Here is a 22,100-nt window from a genome sequence, read left to right on the forward strand (position 1 = left end):
GAAGAGAGGAGGGAAAGGTACTTGATTAATAATACAACCCAATATTGTGTGGAAATGCTACAGTATGGATTAGGGAATAGTGTGGGATTATAGTACTGTTTGATAATTGCGGCCGTTGAACGTGTCGTGAATCAATACGGGGCTATAAAGAGTACATTTAGATGTAAATGGGTTCGAAATCAACCTTGCGTTTGGATCAAGAATGATGCCGAAAACATATAGATGAGTATGGCTGTCCGAACTCCTGGAGAAGGAGGCGGATGGGCTCGCACCTAATGATGGTTGTATTAATGGAAGGAACTTAATTTGACCAGGTCCTCGTTATCTGTCTCCTGCCGAGCTCAGGCGGGCTGAGAGATGTGGAGGAAATGGTGCAATAGTATGTTGTTACATACCTTTTATTGAACAATGGTCAGTAAAGTCGAGACGAAATAGGATGGTGCCGAGGGGATTGCGATATTGGTTTTAATCAAGTAGCCGCCGGGCTAAGGATGACGTAGTGAAAGTCGTAATCGTTATGGAGTTGGATAAGCATGTTTAAAATATTGAGACCGACACCTAAAGTAGCCCGTGTGATACAATATAGCTTTTGACTTTAGTTTGCGATTTTGTTCAAACTTGGGGTAAGGGATGGGCATTTTTTGGTTGCCTAAGAGCAGTAGGGAACCTACAAAAATGATAACCAAGTAGCATCCTGCTGAAAGGGCTGTTTATCTGGACGATTAGACCATCGTTGCGTGAGCTCGTAGATGTGTGTGGAGTTAAAGCCGGCCGGCTGAGATGATTATGAGGAGGAAATTATGTTGTTGTTGTTGGACGTTTGGATGACATAAGTGAGCACTTATGAGGGTGTTGGTGTGTAACTATGGCGAATGTGAGCTGTAAGTATGTTTGGAGAGTGACTGTTGTAGTGTTTATGAAGGTATGCGGGTGTGTGTGGTTTATAAATGTATTGTTTACGTGTGCAAGTTGTTTAGAGTTAGATTGGTATAGTACTGAGTGGACTGAATGAATGCGCAGATCTTGAACGCATATAGGAACATCACATAACGCGCGGATCCCAGGAAGTGTGTTGAACCCTCACATGAGGAGCGGAATAATGTTGGCTAGCTACTTAGCTGGTATGAGCGTTTAGGGTGTAACGCCGTGATAAGAGCTCGTGCAATGTTATGATTAGAAGCGGCGTGGTGGCGGTAGATAAGGGATTTTGGGGTGTGAAGCGATTGTTTAATGATAACGTTGATTGAGAGTTGTTTGCAAAAGTAGGACGCTTCGGTTGTAATGTTGTATGGCTCTGTGCGAGACCACCGCGGTGCACCCTTGGGAAAGGGGAGCTGGCTATTAGTGCTAAGCTAAGCTAAGCTACCTATGCTAAGCTGAACTAACGGGGCTAGTAGGCTAACTGTGCTAACGATGCTGATGTGCAGGGTACGGATGATTCTTTTCATGTTGTATGAACGTACGTTATTATATTTTGTACTACGTGTGACGTAGGGTTGCGTTATACTGGAGACAGTTGACAGTGTTTTGTGTAGAGACTGTATAGCATTATGCAACTTGTGACCACCAGCGGCGGGCTGGCAGAGAACAACTTCCGGGTTTGACAGGAAGCGCCGTAGCGGCCATTTTAGTTGTAGTTTTTTATCGCCTTGTTCCGTTGCATAATGGCGGAGGAAGAGAAGTGTATATTTTTGCTGTGTTGTAAAAATAATGTTTTATTTCTTAACACTTTGATCGCCATGGTTAAATTCATAATTTACCATCCCTAGCCAGCTCTATTTGTCTATGGAGAAGTTCCCCTTCTTTGCAGGGCTATAACTTTTTAAATTCTATTGCTAAATTGACATTATTATGGCCCATTCAATGTCCTATATCCATTGTTCAGGGTGTAGCAACGATATACTTTTTCATTCACATATTCATACTAAAATATGGTCTAAAGTATAAGTATGTTTTTATCGTTTTCTGCAGCTTTCTTCAGAACTTGATTTATAGCCCCAAATGCATTATATTGATGATCAAATACATTTTGGTAGCGATCGGTATGAAAAATTTCAACTGGAGGTACTTCTAGAAGTTACTACGTATCATCTGATATTGACCGGATGGGCGAGGGGGCGTTTATAATTCCGTGGGCAACGTTATACCATTCATCTAGTGTGGGTCATATGATCATCAGATCAGTTAGTATAGAATACGTTAGAAAATAACGTTGAAACTCACCGTATCTTCCTCGCGCCGTTGGACGATCAGCGTGGAGTAGATAGTTTTCGATTATGGGATGTTGATCCTGATGAACCATTTCCAGGTTGTATAATACTATATACGTCCAAATAACGTTGTTTATTGAGTTAGGGCGAGCGATTGATTATCCAGTGTGTTGAGATAGAGTCCTGCTAATGATCGCGAGTGCCCGGACGATTTATGGATGAGCACTTCCTGTTTGACGAGTCACTTCCTGTTGGCGATCTGCCGATCGGCCACCAGATGGCGCTCTTGAACCGCTAGAGAGTTGAGTGGAGATCAGCAGTATATCTCAGGACCCCGGAGGAGAAATATGATTTCGATCACAGATTTTTGAAATATTGACATCAAAGACGAGTTACGGCGTCTTCGGCAGAATGAGCATGGCTAGGAATGACGTCTAAACACGCCATCAGCGATTAAAGTGTTAAACGAGTGGCCTTGATGAACTGCTTGTGTTTGTACATTAAATAATGTTGTGTTAAATTGTCATTTTTAAATCTGTTTAGGTTGTGCAATTGTTTTGAAAGATGTTTTAGTATAGATAAGTGATGTTGTGTTTATGCTTGTTTAGATTGTTAAATCTTTAATGCACTGTTGATTTACATAGGCTGATGTTACATTGAAGTTTGAACAAGCCCAGTCATAAAGGAGGATAATTTAGTGGCGGGGGACTTGATTTATGTTTTTTTAATGATTAAATGACACTGTTTACAATAATTGGATGTATGTTTTTATAACTGTGGGATTGCTTTCATTCCATAGTTTCTCTGTGCTTAGAATAAATGATACTGTCTGTGACTAGAATAACAGGCAACTGTATGTTAATTCGGCTATGGGGGAGGGTTAGTCTTCCCCGGGGGCTGTAGGAATGTAAGGTTAATTCTACCCTGAGAGGCGGCTTGCCTCTGGGAGATGAAATGTGTGATTAACCCTTTTGATGGTTTACAGGGGGCCTATATTCACGGAGGGAGTAGATAGGGCCTTTATGCCAAGGGGGGTTTATGCAAAAGGGGGATGGGGTCCATCTGTTGTTTTATAAATAGCAATTTGGGTAAAACCTGTTGTTTATGGTATGCAACTGGTGTTTATAGTAGCTATTTAAGTCACAGCCACGGGGGATGGTAAAACCTGTTGTTAGATGGTTACAGTTAAACAGCCAGATAAAGAGTAGGGGTCAGAGGTGAAGATTGCAGAGGGCAGTTGGTGAAAAATAACAGTAGAGGTATTTTTACAACAGGGACACAAGACGTGAGCATGCTGGACATAGAGGGTGACAGGAGGGTGAGACAGTTGGCGGCTAATACAGGAAACAGTTGGAGTAAGAGTGAGGATAAAATCAAAAAGTAGGCATTCATTTGGGGTTATGACTTATGAATGATAACTGTTTTGGTATGGGAATATTTGGGTCTGTCTGTGCACTGGAAGGCATGGATAGGTCTGAATTAAAGCTGGATTCCAGTCCATCTTTGAAGTGAGGGAAGAGGAGCAGGAGTGAAGTGTAGACTGTATTGGCCTGAAGTTGAGAGCAGGAGAGTTGAGGAAAGGGAGGAGGAAGAACAACTAACAAATTGTTTGTAAAATTGAATGATGATTAATGTGTTGTGTTTTGTTGTGCGTTGCGTGGAATGACATTTTGTTTGCATGAGTGAAACAAGCGTGAATAATTTTGTCTTTGAGTGTTTACCTAGTAATCTGTGGATGATTTGAGTGTGGTCTGGTTTTTGTCTGTGTCTTTTGATTTCAGTGAGTGATTGAGGCTGTTGATAGCAGGTCGTAAATAATCAAAGCATTAGGTAATATGTAGTAGGACTGTGGCCAGAAAACCGGCAGGTCGTAACACGTTTCTGTTATCTGGTGAAGGCCTAACAATAGACAGGATGTTAGATCTTGTGTCAGGATCAAATACCAGCTGTGAGGACCAGCAGACCACATTTAGTATTTGTTGAATATATAGTAGGAATGTTGGCTTGTCTAACAGAATAAGAAGGATATCAAAACACTTGGTTTATAAAAAAAAAAACTGGAATTATTATCGCTTATCATTTGGTATCATTTGTTTGAATGAAAGAGTTTATTTTGTTTCATATCATTTGTTTGAATGAAAGAGTTTATTTTGTTTCATATCATTTGTTTGAATGACAAAGTTTATTTTGTTTCTTATTTTAAAGAGGGTGTGGTAATTTTGATTTAATTTCTTTCATTTGATTTTATTTCTTTTGAATGTCTTAGAAGTTAAAGTCACTGCTTGAGAACTCAGTATACGTATGGATGATGTATTGAATTTACATTTTTAGATTTCTTTTCTTTCTAAGAGAGCTGAGTGGATGGGTTTTATGTTTGTTATTTTTATTCCGTTTAACGTTTTTAAATATGCATGGATATTTCACAAGTGGGGATGCCACAACTGATTGGTGTGTGTTTATTGAGATGTATGGCTTTGTTTGATTTCTTTTTTTGTATTCAACTATCTTTTCATGATCTGGGTGAGAGGGGAGAGTGCCATGAGGGCAGAGGCTGTGAAGCATCGGAACAGGATGTCTGAAAGAGCTAAGTAGTGCATTGCACATTTTGTGTGGATTTGTCAAAATGGCTTCTCTTACAAATTGTTAAATTGTTGTGTAATCAAAATTTGCATTGTGCTTTTGTTTCCTCACAGCTCAGTGGGTGGGGGGATGCAGAGACAATCCAGGGCCCGGGACACATGAATACATTACATTAGAATACGGCACGGTAACGTAAAACTTCAGTTGTTTCCTGGTTCTTTTCAGTCCAATAGTGGTTATTACCGAAAAGGGGGGAGGGGATTCTTGTATACATTTGCCCCCGCCTCTACAGAACCCCTGAAGGGGGGCCAGGTTGAACTTTTGTGAACAGATGTGGTACGCAGGTTTGGAATAAAGTCCAGGCTAATGAGAACCGTCTGGGACAGGTGGTCATGGGACAAAAATGATGACTAGACCTGAGTCGTGTAACCTGGCCTGACACATGGCTACAGCTGTTAGCTGCTAGGCACAAAGGAGGGGGGCGGAGCCGGTCTGAGGGCTGAGCAGGATACGTGTAAGCAAGATCCTCTGGGAATTGTGAAATTGGGCTGTGGGAAACAGGACAGTTACTGAACGGAGGCTACTGATGGTCTTTGTTTTGTGCACAATTGATTTGGTAGGACGCACAAACAAAGGGCGGATAGATTAAGACTATGCAGGGATGAGGAATGTCATACACATAGATTAGGGAGTTAGACGCTAGGAAGTAGTGTAAAAAAAATAAATAAAATTCGCCTTGGTTGTTTGTCTGCCTTTCCCTGCCCGTGGAGCTGTGGAGATGAGGTGGTTAGGTTGTATGACCAGGGATGGTCATAAGGGGGGAGGATAGATGAGAAGCGCAATTGATGAATTATGCAAATGTGATTGTACTATTTTAAGAAATATTTGCAAGAAAATATTATTTCAGAAAATATGAATGTAAAGTGAAAATTGTGATACTAATGTATGTTTTCTCTCAACCAGATCATCTAAGGTGTTGGAACAAACGTTTCTGTAGATTAAGAATACTGGGTGTTAAATGTGTGATTTTTAGATTAAATCTATTTTTAATTGTTTTCAGCATATTCAAAGTTTTTGTTTAAAAGGAAAAAGTAGGCCTCTGGCTGTGAGCCCAGAGGAACAAAGCCCAATGATAGTAGGTGGTAAACACTGGATCATGAGGGCAGAGTAGGTTAATTGGGGATCTGGATGAATGGGTCATTTGGATTCCCCGGGAGGGGGCCATAGTCAGGGGAAGTGTGGGGGAAAAACGAAGAAAACAAGAAGAAAGAAGAGTTGATGATATGTACAAAGAGTAATGAATACGAATAATGACTGACAGGAACTGTTTGAGCCCCTATGAAACCCCTGCTGTTGTTGAACTGTATTTAGGAGACAGTCATTTCAAACCCCCACACTAGCAAATGTGGTCAACTCTTTAGAACAAAGGAACCAAACCCCCACGTGTGTGACTGAGGACTGTGGTAATGGTAATGGGGCCACAGCAGACCAGCCCAAACTAGATAACAAGAAGAATGTGCTTACAGAATGTTAAGACTTAAACTAATTAAACCATATAATTTTAAAAGGTAACTGACTTATTAGATTTAAATGTCATGTAGAATGTCAATCTGGTTATGAAGCTAATAGAGTGTCAGTTCACTCTTGTTGTAAACCATAAATATAGAAAAGGTTCTAGTGTTAAAAACTGTTAACTCATCAAGGAGCCACAGCCCAAAAGGAGGGGGCCGCCATAGGACCCCCCCCTGGGGCCACAGACCAGCCCACACGAGGAGGAAGACAGGGGTGGACCACAAACCTGATTGGACCACTTTAAAATATTAGACTGCTATTATTGGCTGAGGCCAGAGTATAAATGAGAACGTATGGTTAGAGAGAGGAGGCCAGACCCCCGAGGGTCTGCGTCTCTACCACCGCCCATCCAGAAGAATGCTGTTGTCTTGCATGTGAATAAATCATGGGAAAAACCATTGTTGTTTAGGTTAGAGTAATGTACAGATCCCTTATCTGTCGACCAGGTTTACTCATGTGTAATGCTCAGTAAGATTCTCTATTTCATTTGATAACCATGACTACTGTTTATGTACATACTAGGTTTGATGTGCAAACCTTATTAAGCCTATGTACAAACATGTTTGATGTACTATGAAATAATCCTTGTATGTAAACAACAACCTTCTAATTCACTCTGAGCCCTTTGGCAAAATAAATCAGTTGAGTTGAACTATAGCTCTATTGTCTGGACTGCACAGTTTATTTCTCTACTCAGTAGAGAAGACCATTCTACCATTATGATCTTTCTTCCTTTCCAGATAGCAACCTCATTGTACTGTAAATAACCTTAGATATTGATTAGAATATACGACAATGTCAAGCTACTGCTAACTATTTTAATGTAAAATAAATACATTTTCTGTGTCACGAAACCGGTCCAGTGGCTGAAGCCACACCTGCAGCTGGATAAGACGACCAGTTGTTCCTTCTAAAGAGAAGCCCATTGAAGCCCACTAATGGAAGACCAACAAACCGTTCAATATATTTTATTTTGGGTCTCTCAAAGTGCATAAGCAATCGTATAATAAAAACGTTAACACCAATACAAAAGTTACAGTAAAAACATAAATTTCTACACAAATCAAAAACAAATCACTGGAATTCTTAACCACATAAACATTTACAATAAACCTTTTTTTAAATAGTGTTCCATTATGGCTCTGGGCTATTTATGCTGAACTAATACAATTTAAGCTTAATAAAGAGCTCACAATATCCATGCTGGCAAATAAATTTAAAATAAAAGGATCAGGCTATAGTCAAACAACAAAAAACACAGAAATTATTTGAACAAGCTCTCTTAAAAGTCGATGTCATATGGACAGATTGTCAAAGATGATCAGATAAAATGCTAATTTGCACAACTCAGACCAAAACAAAATGTAAAACGCAAACAACAGATTGTACAATATTGATTGCAGTCTGATACAGCCTTAGTCCACCAAAAATATTCAGCCTAATTATGTCATGTCATCTGCAAATATATAAATGCAGTCCATTCCAGTATGACAATATATTGGACAGGCTGTCGTCACAAAAAACAACAACAAACATACATTGGATTTTCAAAAACCTCTTGCAATTGTCATAGTCACTTTAGTTCAGTCTTCAACACAGTAATTAGTCTCTAGAGACAAAATACTATTATCTTAAAGGGTAAACAGAAAACAGATACTGCATATCCCCATACCAACACATTGGGCTATTGCAAATAAACGTGATGTGAGTCATCTAACATACCCAACTCATCATCAAGTCCTACTTTAGTACTACAAAATATCCACCTGCTTCCGCAAAAGGGTGAATGTACATAACAATAGATATAATAGTATCTCCTCATCGAGTAAGATACATACGTGCAAATGCAACGCTTTAACCCTACTATCCACAGAGTCACATCTCCTGGACACTGCTTGCAACGCTTTAACCCTACTATCCATTGAGTCCTCTCAAATGACAGTTGTACATAAATACACCATGCAAAAAATAAACTCCAAAACCTACTCTCTATTTCACTGCAAAACTAGTGGCAATTAGACTTTTCTTTCTCTCTAGTTGTCCAACTCCCTGCATAGTACTAATCAGTTTGTCAAAGTTGGCAATTTCAAGTTTCCATAAGAATTCAGCACACGTTGTCACACCCGTGACCTGGAACAGAAGTGCATTCTTTTGTAGGTGTGGTTCCGGTAGGTAGTGACCAAATAAAGTTGTGTCTCTTCGAAAACTGGCTACTGGCACGCTGACAGAAAAAAATACACTAAATGCCGATAGATATTGCATAATTAACACGGTGAAAATAAAATAAAGGTAAAAATTCAACACTATCACACTTAATTTCACTTACAAGCATGGGTAACATGTGGGATAGTGGAGTGAATCAGTATAGTGTGTGCATCAGTGCATGTATCTGTGTGCGTGCGCACAGGGTGTGGGGTTACTTCTGTCTTGTACTTTGAGCCGAGAGAGGGCCCAAAGTCCAGACAAATTATTACCAATTACTGGGCAGCTATGGCTCTATGACATAATTGTTCTGTTCTTGGTTCCGGTATAAACTGCAATGGCAACACTAGCCTTGCATCCAACAGTTCACTACAGTAGCTGTACTGCACCCAACAGTTCACTACAGTAGCTGTACTGCATCCAACAGTTCACTACAGTAGCTGTACTGCATCCAACAGTTCACTACAGTAGCTGTACTGCATCCAACAGTTCACTACAGTAGCTGTACTGCATCCAACAGTTCACTACAGTAGCTGTACTGCATCCAACAGTTCACTACAGTAGCTGTACTGCATCCAACAGTTCACTACAGTAGCTGTACTGCATCCAACAGTTCACTACAGTAGCTGTACTGCTTCCAACAGTTCACTTAGCTGTACTGCACCCAACAGTTCACTTAGCTGTACTGCACCCAAGGCCATATATTCTCATGGTCCTGTTATGGCCACTGATCCACAGAGACAAATATTTGAGGAAGGTCATTAAATGAAATCCATACATATTAAAGGCACTTCAACCATTTTCTACCCAACGTCCAAGGACTTGTTATCACTACAAATAAGAGTAAAGAGGGCTTGTACAATAAATGTACTTACCTTACCTTACAACTTATTCACCCCATACATGAAGAAGAAACACATTACAACAAAGAGTTCACCCTAAAACGATTTCACACAATGTTATTCTTATGACAGTTCCGTCTATGTTTGTCAACGTAAACAACTCACTCCCAGAGAGAGAAACCAAAGAACCAGAGAGAAAAACCCTGTCGTATATTTATGCCATTCTTGTCTTTTCATTGTAATGATAATAATTATTACTGTAGAAGAGACAGAAATACATACATACTTGTAAACTCATCTCAGGTGCCGTCACAGTGCCCTCTAGTGGAGCAGCTCCAGAACTTCTCTTTTGATTAAGTCTCGACAGTCTTGGCTCTCTTTTTTCTGGCTTTGGGGGAGACTTGTTTATCACAAATGTAGACTAAAATACCCAAGATCGCAGGAATGTCATACATTAATTGTGTCGTGGAGAGGGGGAAGGGGCTCTGATAGCAGAGGTGTGTTGTGGAGAGGGGGAAGGGGCTCTGATAGCAGAGGTGTGTTGTGGAGAGGGGGAAGGGGCTCTGATAGCAGAGGTGTGTCATGGAGAGGGGGAAGGGGCTCTGATAGCAGAGGTGTGTCATGGAGAGGGGGAGGGGGCTCTGATAGCAGAGGTGTGTCGTGGAGAGGGGGAAGGGGCTCTGATAGCAGAGGTGTGTCATGGAGAGGGGGAAGGGGCTCTGATAGCAGAGGTGTGTTGTGGAGAGGGGGAAGGGGCTCTGATAGCAGAGGTGTGTTGTGGAGAGGGGGAAGGGGCTCTGATAGCCGAGGTGTGTTGTGGAGAGGGGGAAGGGGCTCTGATAGCAGAGGTGTGTCATGGAGAGGGGGAAGGGGCTCTGATAGCAGAGGTGTGTCGTGGAGAGGGGGAAGGGGCTCTGATAGCAGAGGTGTGTCGTGGAGAGGGGGAAGGGGCTCTGATAGCAGAGGGGGAAGGGGCTCTGATAGCAGAGGTGTGTCGTGGAGAGGGGGAAGGGGCTCTGATAGCAGAGGGGGAAGGGGCTCTGATAGCAGAGGTGTGTCGTGGAGAGGGGGAAGGGGCTCTGATAGCAGAGGGGGAAGGGGCTCTGATAGCAGAGGTGGGTCATGGAGAGGGGGAAGGGGCTCTGATAGCAGAGGGGGAAGGGGCTCTGATAGCAGAGGTGGGTCATGGAGAGGGGGAAGGGGCTCTGATAGCAGAGGTGTGTCGTGGAGAGGGGGAAGGGGCTCTGATAGCAGAGGGGGAAGGGGCTCTGATAGCAGAGGGGGAAGGGGCTCTGATAGCAGAGGTGTGTCATGGAGAGGGGGAAGGGGCTCTGATAGCAGAGGTGTGTTGTGGAGAGGGGGAAGGGGCTCTGATAGCAGAGGTGGGTCATGGAGAGGGGGAAGGGGCTCTGATAGCAGAGGTGTGTTGTGGAGAGGGGGAAGGGGCTCTGATAGCAGAGGTGGGTCATGGAGAGGGGGAAGGGGCTCTGATAGCAGAGGTGTGTCATGGAGAGGGGGAAGGGGCTCTGATAGCAGAGGTGTGTCATGGAGAGGGGGAAGGGGCTCTGATAGCAGAGGTGTGTTGTGGAGAGGGGGAAGGGGCTCTGATAGCAGAGGTGTGTTGTGGAGAGGGGGAAGGGGCTCTGATAGCCGAGGTGTGTTGTGGAGAGGGGGAAGGGGCTCTGATAGCAGAGGTGTGTCATGGAGAGGGGGAAGGGGCTCTGATAGCAGAGGTGTGTCGTGGAGAGGGGGAAGGGGCTCTGATAGCAGAGGTGTGTGTCGTGGAGAGGGGGAAGGGGCTCTGATAGCAGAGGGGGAAGGGGCTCTGATAGCAGAGGTGTGTCGTGGAGAGGGGGAAGGGGCTCTGATAGCAGAGGGGGAAGGGGCTCTGATAGCAGAGGTGTGTCGTGGAGAGGGGGAAGGGGCTCTGATAGCAGAGGGGGAAGGGGCTCTGATAGCAGAGGTGGGTCATGGAGAGGGGGAAGGGGCTCTGATAGCAGAGGGGGAAGGGGCTCTGATAGCAGAGGGGGAAGGGGCTCTGATAGCAGAGGTGGGTCATGGAGAGGGGGAAGGGGCTCTGATAGCAGAGGTGTGTCGTGGAGAGGGGGAAGGGGCTCTGATAGCAGAGGGGGAAGGGGCTCTGATAGCAGAGGGGGAAGGGGCTCTGATAGCAGAGGTGTGTCATGGAGAGGGGGAAGGGGCTCTGATAGCAGAGGTGTGTTGTGGAGAGGGGGAAGGGGCTCTGATAGCAGAGGTGGGTCATGGAGAGGGGGAAGGGGCTCTGATAGCAGAGGTGTGTTGTGGAGAGGGGGAAGGGGCTCTGATAGCAGAGGTGGGTCATGGAGAGGGGGAAGGGGCTCTGATAGCAGAGGTGTGTCATGGAGAGGGGGAAGGGGCTCTGATAGCAGAGGTGTGTCATGGAGAGGGGGAAGGGGCTCTGATAGCAGAGGTGTGTCATGGAGAGGGGGAAGGGGCTCTGATAGCAGAGGGGGAAGGGGCTCTGATAGCAGAGGGGGAAGGGGCTCTGATAGCCGAGGTGTGTTTGTAAGCTGGTTGTAGCGTCGTTGTCTTGATAAAGTGCAGGTGTGTGTCTTCAGCACGAGCATTATGCCGAATAGTGCAGGGTCCCTTCGTGGGCTCACCTTCCCAAAAGTAGCTCAGCAGCTAAAGCTTTGTTTATACCTCTGCCACAGTTCGCCTGGCTGGTTCTGTTAACACGTCGAAACGTGCAAGATATTATCTCATCGGTTGTGAAGAATCCATACATAACTGACCTTTTGATAGACAACCACTGGCCAACGCTTATGTCTGCACACATACAGTACATTAAATGTTCACCATTGCGGCCTATGGATGCTCCACAACCCCCTGTGTGTGGCCCTCTGAAGAGGCCCGACACACTGTATGAACCAGGCATTACCATACAGTACATGACCTTAGTGCTGAGGTGCTTTTGGGAAAACCCTACCCAAGGGTGGTGTGTGTCGGACTGGGCTCTCAGCCGGGCTGCTGGCTGAGCGCGGGCCAGGCCAGGGTTACATTCAGCCGGGCTGCTGGCTGAGCGCGGGCCAGGCCAGGGTTACATCCAGCTGCTGGTTGTGTTGGACCAGGGATGTGCGTCTGTAGTGCAGGACCAGCTCTCTCAGGGAGGAGTACAGGTTGTAGGGCTCAGCGAAGCCGTAGCCGGTGGATGTCTTGTAGATCACGCAGTGCTTGATATCTCCTTCCGCGCTACATGGGAGAAAGCAGGAGGAAACCATGAGATTCTTTTACAGTCATCTAGAAGTCAAAAACATCATGCCACTAAACGTGTGATCGTCCAAATCTCACATATCACATGTTGTGCTTCCTATAGACCGGTCCGCTGTCCACCTCGGACTCAAGGGGGCAAAAGGAACGTAATCCTGGTCAGAACAAACGGGGCAGACTACAATATATTTGCATGTGTTATGCTAGCGATCTAAACAATCGATCCATGCCAAAGCTAGATATGTAAAAGGTGAAAGACTCACACTCACAGCCGTGCTGATTTGGCAAAGATTACATCCATCCGTTTTCGTTTGAAACAACTGTTAGTCAGGGGAGTGTCATGGTTTCTCCATAGAGCTCTATTATACTGTTAGTCAGGGGGGTGTCATGGTTTCTCCATAGAGCTCTATTATACTGTTAGTCAGGGGAGTGTCATGGTTTCTCCATAGAGCTCCATTATACTGTTAGTCAAGTCAAGTCAAGTCAAGAGTTTTAATTGTCACGGCATACAGGTATACAATGAAATGCGGGTGGTCTTGCCCGCAACGATGTGCAATACAGTGGTACATATAATAGAATCAAAAGAAGGAAACAACATTGTGCAGTAACAGGTAGCAGGTAACATGGAGTGACATCTCGGTATCTGTACATAGTTATTTACAGAGCATATGGGACATGCTAGTTAGCTTTGGTAGTGCAATACACTGTTCCTGTTATTCTAATTTAAAGTGTCCTTTCCTTTGGCCATAAGTGTGCGTGTGTGCGACATGAGTGTGTGCCCGCTCATGTTAAATTGTTAAGTGGCTGCTCGTGTGTGAGCGTGCACAGTGTGCGTGTCGTGTGTGTGTTCATGTGTGCTTGTGTGTGGACAGTTCAATGTTCTGAGCACTCAATGTTCATTGTTCATGGCTCTGATGGCCTGGGGGAAGAAGCTGAGCCTAAGCCGCTCTGTCCTAGTAGCTGGGGTTCGCAGGCATCTGCCTGACCTCAGCAGCTGAAACAGGCTGTTATTGGGGTGGTGAGGGTCTTTCATTATCCTGCAGGCTCTGGATTTGCACCTCTTGTTGTATAGAACCTGCAGGGGGGGTAGTGCAATACCCGTGGTACGCTCGGCTGAGCGCACCACTCTCTGTAGGGCCTTCTTGTCCTGTGCCGTGCTGTTTCCATACCAGGCAGTGATGTTTCCGGTCAGGATGCTCTCTACAGCTCCTGAGTAGAAGGACTGGAGTATCTTTCCCGATACTCTGAACTTCCTTAACTGTCTCAGGTGGTAGAGACGCTGTTTCGCCTTCTTTACTGCTGTGTCTATGTGTGTTGACCATGTCAGGTCCTCTGAGATGTGGACCCCCAGGTACTTGAAGCTGCTCACCCTGTCCACGGTAGCCCCGTTAATCATCAGTGGTGTGTGCGTCTCCTGCTGTCCTCTCCTATAATCCACGATCAGCTCCTTGGTTTTACCAATGTTCAGGAGCAGGCTGTTGTCCTGGCACCAGCGTTCCAGTACCTCAACCTCCTCCCGGTAGGCCTTCTCGTCGTTGTCCGAGATCAGCCCCACCACCACCGTGTCATCTGCGAACTTCACTATGGAGTTGGAGCTGAACTTGGCCACACAGTCGTGTGTGTAGAGTGAGTACAGCAGGGGGCTCAGAACACAGCCCTGGGGGGACCCGATGCTCAGGGTGATGGTGTTGGAGGTCTGACCCCCCACCCTGACCGCCTGGGGTCTTTCGCTCAGAAAGTCCAGTACCCAGGCGCTCAGGGCGGAGCTCAGACCTAGCTCGATCAGCTTGTCCACCAGTCTGGTGGGGACTATGGTGTTGAACGCTGAGCTGTAGTCAATGAACAACAGTCTCACATAGCCCCCCTTCTGACGGTCAAGGTGTGAGAGGGTGCTGTGCAGTACCTGGGAGACCGCGTCGTCGGTGGACCTGTTTGTCCTGTATGCAAATTGCATAGGGTCCATATCACTGGGGAGGGAGGCACAAATGTGGTCCTTGACCAGCCTCTCGAAACATTTCATGACCACAGAGGTGAGTGCCACCGGTCTGTAGTCATTTGGACATGCTGGGGAGGGTTTCTTCGGATGATGGTAGACATCTTGAAGCAGGCAGGGACCACTGACTCCGCCAGTGATTGATTAAATATGGCGGTGAACACAGGGGCCAGCTGGTTGGCACAGGTCTTGAGTATACGTCCTGTTATGCCATCTGGGCCAGCAGCCTTCCTGGTGTTCACCTGCATAAATGCTCTTCTCACACTGTGTTCCGACAACGAGAGAGCGTCCCCCCCCCCTCGCGGTTGCCCCCCCCCCTCCACAACAGCCGGCGCGCCAGTGACGTCACTAGCCGGAGAGCCAGCAGCGCCACTGTCTACATCAAACCGAGCGTAGAAGATGTTGAGCTTGTCCGCGAGGGAGGCGTCGTCGCTCCCCATTGAGGGGGCGCTGACTTTATAGTCAGTTATTGTCTTCAGTCCCTGCCATAATCCTCTTGTGTCGTTTTGTGCCATTTGTGTCTCCAGTTTATCAGCATATGTCCTCTTAGCAAGTTTGACAGCCTTGCGTAGAGTATAGACTGAAGCCTTATACTCCTCCATGTTTCCTGACTCTCTACCCAGGTTGTAGGCGGTGGTACGAGAGTTCAGAGCTGCTCTAATAGTGCTATCCACCCACGGTTTCTGGTTTGGGAAAATCCGCACCGTTTTCCTGGGGACAATACCATCGGCTATTGTTGTGATGTAACTCACCACTGTGTCTGCTAGCTCACTGACGTCACTGGCGCTTCCTTTGAACATATCCCAATCCGTGTCTGCAAGCACGTCCTGGAGCGTGGCCTCTGATTCGTCGGTCCACTTCTTTGTCTCACGTGACACGACGGCGTCACGTGATCTCTGTTGATATGCCGGAAATAGCAAGATGGAGTCGTGATCGCTCGAGCTTGTGGACCCCGTTAATGGCGGAGCGGCTACTGCCTTGTAACCGGCTTTGAACGGGGAATAACAGTGGTCGAGTGTGTTTTTCCCTCTGGTGGAGCAAGCGATGTGCTGAAAAAAGGACAGCATCACTTTCTTCAGGTTGGCCTGGTTGAAATCGCCGGCCACTACCATCACTGCGTCTGGGTGTTTTATCTGGTGTCTGTTGAGATGATCGTGTAGTTCGCCCAGCGCTTTGCCCGTATTCGCGTGTGGGGGGATATACACGGCAGTCATATATAGCGGTGAACTCCCTCGGGAGGTGAAACGGACGACACAGGATAGAAAGATGTTCCAAGTCCGGCGAACACGAGTTTGAGGGAACCTGCACCCCCTCGGGATTAACCCAGGAATTGTTCGTGATGAGGCAGACTCCGCCGCCGATGGTCTTTCCTGAGGCAGCGGTAAGCGGTAAGACTGTGAAGGCATCCGAGGGAGATACGCTTTTGTCCGGAGTCGTCGACGTGAGCCATGTCTCAGTGAGACACATAATGTTGATGTCTCTCATCTCCCGTTGGAACCGGACCCTCGCTCTCAGGTCATCCATCCTACCCTCCAACGAACGGGCATTCGCCAGAAAGATGGATGGAATTGCTGGGCGGTAAGCAGCTCTTTTTAGTCTCAATCTGATACCTCCACGTCTCCCTCTGTGTCTCCTCCTGCCGTCGCCTTTGTTCTTTTCCTTGCCGCCATTCTCCCGTCTGATTTCTGCTGGCCATTCTAGGTCAAAAGTGTCTCCAAACTCCTCTTTGAGCCCGGGGTTCAGGTCCATAAGTGTCTGACGGTCGTATGACGTACCCGCCAGTGTTGCTTTAAATAAAAAAGTAGAAAAAACAAACATAATAGCTAAAAGTGAGTACATCGTTGCGGAGCTAAAACCAGAGGCGTCTGACCAGGGTCGCGTCCACTGTGTCGGGGGAGTGTCATGGTTTCTCCATAGAGCTCCATTATACTGTTAGTCAGGGGAGTGTCATGGTTTCTCCATAGAGCTCCATTATACTGTTAGTCAGGGGAGTGTCATGGTTTCTCCATAGATCTCCATTATACTGTTAGTCAGGGGAGTGTCATGGTTTCTCCATAGAGCTCCATTATACTGTTAGTCAGGGGAGTGTCATGGTTTCTCCATAGAGCTCCATTATACTGTTAGTCAGGGGAGTGTCATGGTTTATCCATAGAGCTCCATTATACTGTTAGTCAGGGGAGTGCCATGGTTTCTCCATAGAGCTCCATTATACTGTTAGTCAGAGGAGTGTCATTGTTGTGAAGGATCAGATTAAACCGAATATATATATTTATTTATGGATATATATTTAATAGTATTTGTATATCGTTTGATATCCCTTGTATATTCCTTGTACATATACACTGAATATCCCTTTAGTCTACTAACAGCCCATAATAGTTTCATTCTCTCATTGGACAAGAACTTGGCGCCAGCAGCCAAGCCCCTTGGTTCAAGTTCAATCGTGCCGACGAACATGTCGTTACTAGCCCCGGTTCCGCGTAGGAATACGTCTACCGAAATACGAATGGTACTATTTGTTCACAGCGCATATATATATGGCGCAAGTAAAGTAGAACTTCCCTTTTTTTAGTCCCTTAGCCCTTAGTTCTTTACCCTCCAACCTAGTGGCAAGACGTTAAGCCTCACCCACGATACACGTGTGGTGCAGTATGGTCAACTTGGCCTCAGAATGGCATTGAGACATCGTGTGGATTAATAGTTGAATTGTCATAGTTTGGCACTATACCGTCAAGTGGGACGTATTTCTATTAAGTTAATAATAGTCTATTATGTATGGTGCATCGTTCGGTTGGAGTTATACAGTGAGTAGTACCCCCATCGTTTCCTCGCGTTATCTAGAGTCTTAACCAGGCTGGGCAGAACACGTGTGGTGCTTTCATCCGAGGAGTTCTGGGCTAGGACGAGTGGACCTGCACATTGGATTACCTTACCCGGACGACGGCGAGCCCTACACGGCTTGGATTATCTACTTGCTTTGGGTGCTTTGATTTATGCCATGGATAACAGCCAACACTGGTGAGTGTTGGAACTACCCCCCGAGAGGAGTCCAGGTGAGACGGCGCTCTACCCCGAGTGAGGTCGCCTCACGTCTCTTCGTTGTGGACCGGCAGCTACCGTCTACAAGAGGGCCCAACTGTATTCATCTGTGGACCAAGGTTCTGTGGGCACCGTGTTCAGCACTCTGAATTCTCCCAAGAAATTGTTGGCCAGATGGGATATCGCCGGCGGCTCTCCTAACCCCCCCCCCCCCCCCCTACTGACTTACAACCAGCAGGACCCCCCTTTAGTATATCCAGCTATAATCATTAAGTACCATCGCTATAGTTCCCTAAAGAACCAGGTTGTATACTTGCTTCCTGCGTAACCAGAGATTGGACATTCAATGTTGATTTGCCTACGAATACTCATTTGCCTTACAAGTGCATTCAAATCATAAATGTCATTACGTGAACGTTGTATATACCCTTTGCTATATATTAAATATTCGACTTATACATTTGTGTGGACTTGGTTTCATGGTGGGAAAGTGTTCATCATATCTATATCATGTACTGTGTGGCCAGTAGTTAAAGTACATAAAGCGGTAGTGGTTTAATGATACCATACTTATCAATACAGTCAGGGAATTGTACCCCTCAGTTACAATTGGTCCTTCGAGCCGGATGGTAACTAGTGTAATATTAATATAGTGTTATTAATATTGAAATGGCCTATGATGAACACTCCACGAAACGGTCCTCCTAACGTAGAACGCCCGCGGCGCAGACGACAGCCACCTCCGTACTTAGAGGATTACGCTGTCAGTCAACTACCTAGCCTTCTACAAACGGTAAACGCGGTAAAAGTAGAAAGTAAAATTATGTCTGACCTTAACGACCAGGTTACCCCGACCACAGAGGCCCTAGTGGGTTCTAATGTAACTGACCAAGCTCACGGTGGGGACCAGGAGGGAGCTGACATGCCTTTACCCCCCGCCAATACCGAAGAAGTAGTCCCCGACCAGCCCCGGGAGGAAGACAACCCTACAGAGAGAGAACTCTGCACGGAAGAAGAGGAGGAGAGCGCCGAGGAAATAGAGCTCCAGGACTCCCCAACGAGTACCGCCAGGAGCGGCTCACCTCTACAACCGTCTTCCCCCAGCGAAGCGGAGAGGATGCTATCACAGGCGTTCCTCGTCAGCCTGACAGCCTCTACCGAACGCGATCGACTCCAGGGTGAACGCGATCGACTTCAGGGTGAACGCGATCGACTCCAGACACAGCAACGGAGCGAAGAAGAGCGCATACGCCTGGAGATGAGACGCCTTCAGACGGAAGAGAATATGGCAAGAGACCGAGCAGACACCCAGCGTGCCGCTGCCGGTGCCCAAAGAGAAGCAGAGCGCGACCTCGCTCTCATCCAGCGCGAAACCGAGCGCGACAGACTACAAGCCGAGCGCGACAAGCTACAAGCGCAACTAATGGAGCAGCTGATCCTCAAGGCAACACCCTCTCCCTCCGCCAGGGGTTCAAGGAACTCGTCGAGACAACAGTCAAGGGCAGCGTCTCCTAACCGAGCAAGCGACCCTGAACTTGACCAACAGACCAAGCCTATACCCCCCGCAGACCCCCTTCCCCGACCGGTCCAAGCGAGACCCAGCTACAAGGAAGGAGCAGCATACACTGCGGAGAAGCTAAATAAACGACTACAGGATCTAGAGGACCTGATAGAAGAAGAAGAGGGAGAGGAGGAGAACCAAGCCCGACGACAGCACAGTACTCCACCGGACCAGGAGGTCCAGTACAGCCCAGGCTATACCCCCGCGGCGCTGCGCTACAGACCCCCGACTCTATTCACGGGTGAGCATGACGCACGACCAGCCCCGAGGAATAGCACCTGGACCAGCGGGCCATGGTACCCTGCCGGTACCAGCCCACAGAGAGGCGCAAGAGGAGACTCGCCTAGGAGGCCTCTCCCCCAACGCTCGCCGATGTATCAGCCATCCACGGCGTCATACATTGGTACACCGACGTTTCCAGACTTCACCTATGAGAATCGAGCACAGTACACGGAGCTCCGGATGTGCCTAGAGACAATGATGGTGGATGTCGCTGATGAACGCCACAAGTATGCAATATTACTGAAGCACCTGAAAGTACCCCGAGCGCACAATATAGCGCTAGCCTATGCCACCTCTACGACCCCATACACCGCGGCTCTAGCAGCGCTGGACCAGAGATATGGACGTATATGGGATTACGTAATCCAAGAGATAAGGCATATTGACCGCCTACCCCCAGCAACAGACAATCGCTCATTAGACGACCTGTCTATAAAACTGGGAGCGCAACGAGAAAAGGGTATGCACGAGCTATACGCCAACTCTAACGTCGAGAGGATTTTAGAGAAGCTGCCACCCGCCAGACAAGAGCGCTTTAGGCGGCAGAGAGACCACCGTGATCCTAACGGTCCCGAACCATCCCTCCTCGATCTAGCCGACTTCCTGGCGAGAGAAGTCAGCAGCCTACGACTGGATACGTTCGTGCGGAGCACACCAAGCTCCAGAGAGGGACCTAGGAGAATAAACGATGGAAGAAGATTGGTGACTGTCATGCACCAATCAGAATCAGTACCGAGCAGTAAGAACCACAGTACCCCCTCGAGAAAAGAGAAGTGGAAGATGGTGTGCCCGTACTGCGAGAAGGAACACTGGCTGTCACAATGTGACCTGTTCAAGAAGATGAATGCAGAAGAAGTGAGTCAATGGATAAAGTCCAACAGGCGCTGTTACCGATGTGCGCGCAGTCACATGGCAGCCGAGTGCCGCCTAAAGAAGAGGTGCAGTCGGTGTGACGGAGCCCACCTAGATGTCCTACACGACAGTAACAGAAGAAAGCCTGCACCTGCACCATCGAGCAGCACAAAGGCAAGTGTCATGTACATTGACCCCGCCAGCAGCAGCGGCGCCCAAGTGCTCTTAAAGGTAGTCCGTGTAACATTGAGCTACCAAGATAAAGTCATGGACACTTACGCCGTCCTTGATGACGGGTCAGAGAAGACCCTTCTGCTCGCGTCCGCTGCGGCCCAGCTGGGACAGCGGGGGAGCGAGAACCAAATGACAATTCGGACAATAAGAAGAGATTTAAAGACGATAAAAGGCGAGAATGTCTCCTTCACTATCGCAGCAAGCGGGCAGCCAGAGCGACGGTATAGGATTACAAATGCTTTCACCAGCCAAGAAATAGGACTATCACAGTACACCTACCCCATCGCCAAACTGATGGATAAATATGTACACCTGCGTCAACTACCTATCCCGCTCATAGACGGCGCCACCCCGACCCTGCTGATAGGCTCCGACCATGCAGACCTCATAGTCCCGATAGACCGGGTCCATACAGGACCCAGAGGCTGTCCTGCAGCAGTCGAGACCCGCCTAGGATGGACACTACAAGGCCCCCTTGCTAAATCTCTCAACCGAACAGCAGCCACTAGCTGCCTCCACTCCAGAGTGACAGAAGAAGACACCACTCTCCTGCAGCATGTCGAGAGGCTATGGACACTAGAGACAATGCCCTTTAAGAACGAAAAGAAAGACATTCGTTCTAAAGAAGACATTTACGCCATAAACCTCCTCGAGCAAGGGACAAAGAGAGTCACAGTCGGCGGAGTGATGAGATACGCAACTCCACTCCTGAGGCGAGAGGGAATGCCCACCTTTCACGCCACGAAAGAAGCTACGGAGCGGTATCTATTGAACACAGAGCGGCGCCTAGCCAAAGACCCCGCTCAAGAGAGTGTGTACCGCGCTGAGATTGAGAAGCTAATCACAGCGAGACACGTAATGAAGATTGACATTAAAGAGGCCGATCAGACGACCGAATCATGGTACGTGCCGCACCACAAGGTCCACCACAACGGCAAGGATCGCATTGTGTTTAACTGCAGCTACCAGATCGGATCCCAGAATCTGAATAAAGAGCTCTTGCCCGGCCTCACACTCGCCCCCTCTCTACTAGGCGTGCTACTACGCTTCCGCCAGGACAAGGTGGCTATCAGCGGGGATATCAAAGGGATGTTCCTGCAGGTGAGACTAGTGGAGGAGGACAAGCCCCTGCTGCGGTTCCTATGGAGAGAGAGGATCGGAGATGAGCACCCCGCCATCTATCAATGGGAAGTCCTCCCTTTCGGAACTACATGCAGCCCGTGCTGTGCTACATTTGCACTACAGAAACACGTCGCAGAGGACCCAGCAGCAGATGAAGAGGTCCGACACAGTGTGAAGAACAGTTTCTATGTGGACAACTGTTTACAAAGCGTTTCGACTCAAGAAGAAGCCGAGGCTCTCCTACTCAAGCTACGCGCCTCTCTGATCAAAGGCGGCTTTGATCTCAGGCAGTGGGCCAGCAGCGACCCGCACGTATTGCGCAGCCTCTCCCCCGCGGACAAGGCTGCCAGCAGCGAGACCTG

The 22,100-nt window shown here is 47.3% G+C and overlaps 2 protein-coding genes across 2 annotated transcripts in view; both read right to left on the reverse strand.

Moving 5' to 3' along the window:
- ifi30b (IFI30 lysosomal thiol reductase b) overlaps positions 1-7,564 on the reverse strand; it is a gene marked incomplete at both ends in the record, with an annotated part of 36,429 nt that extends 28,865 nt beyond the window's left edge. The window contains one exon of the mRNA XM_084318289.1: positions 7,556-7,564. Within this exon, the coding sequence (XP_084174415.1) occupies positions 7,556-7,564 (9 nt within the window). The remainder of the gene's footprint in view (positions 1-7,555) is intronic.
- Positions 7,565-12,447: 4,883 nt separating this feature from the next.
- LOC311231662 (phosphatidylinositol 3-kinase regulatory subunit gamma-like) overlaps positions 12,448-22,100 on the reverse strand; it is a gene marked incomplete at both ends in the record, with an annotated part of 61,294 nt that continues 51,641 nt past the window's right edge. Inside the window, one exon of the mRNA XM_084318290.1 lies at positions 12,448-12,637. Coding sequence (XP_084174416.1) covers positions 12,448-12,637 — 190 coding nt within the window. The remainder of the gene's footprint in view (positions 12,638-22,100) is intronic.

This window comes from Notolepis coatsorum (genome assembly GCF_963971535.1).
Source record: "Notolepis coatsorum genome assembly, chromosome: 7".
NCBI lineage: Eukaryota > Metazoa > Chordata > Actinopteri > Aulopiformes > Paralepididae > Notolepis > Notolepis coatsorum.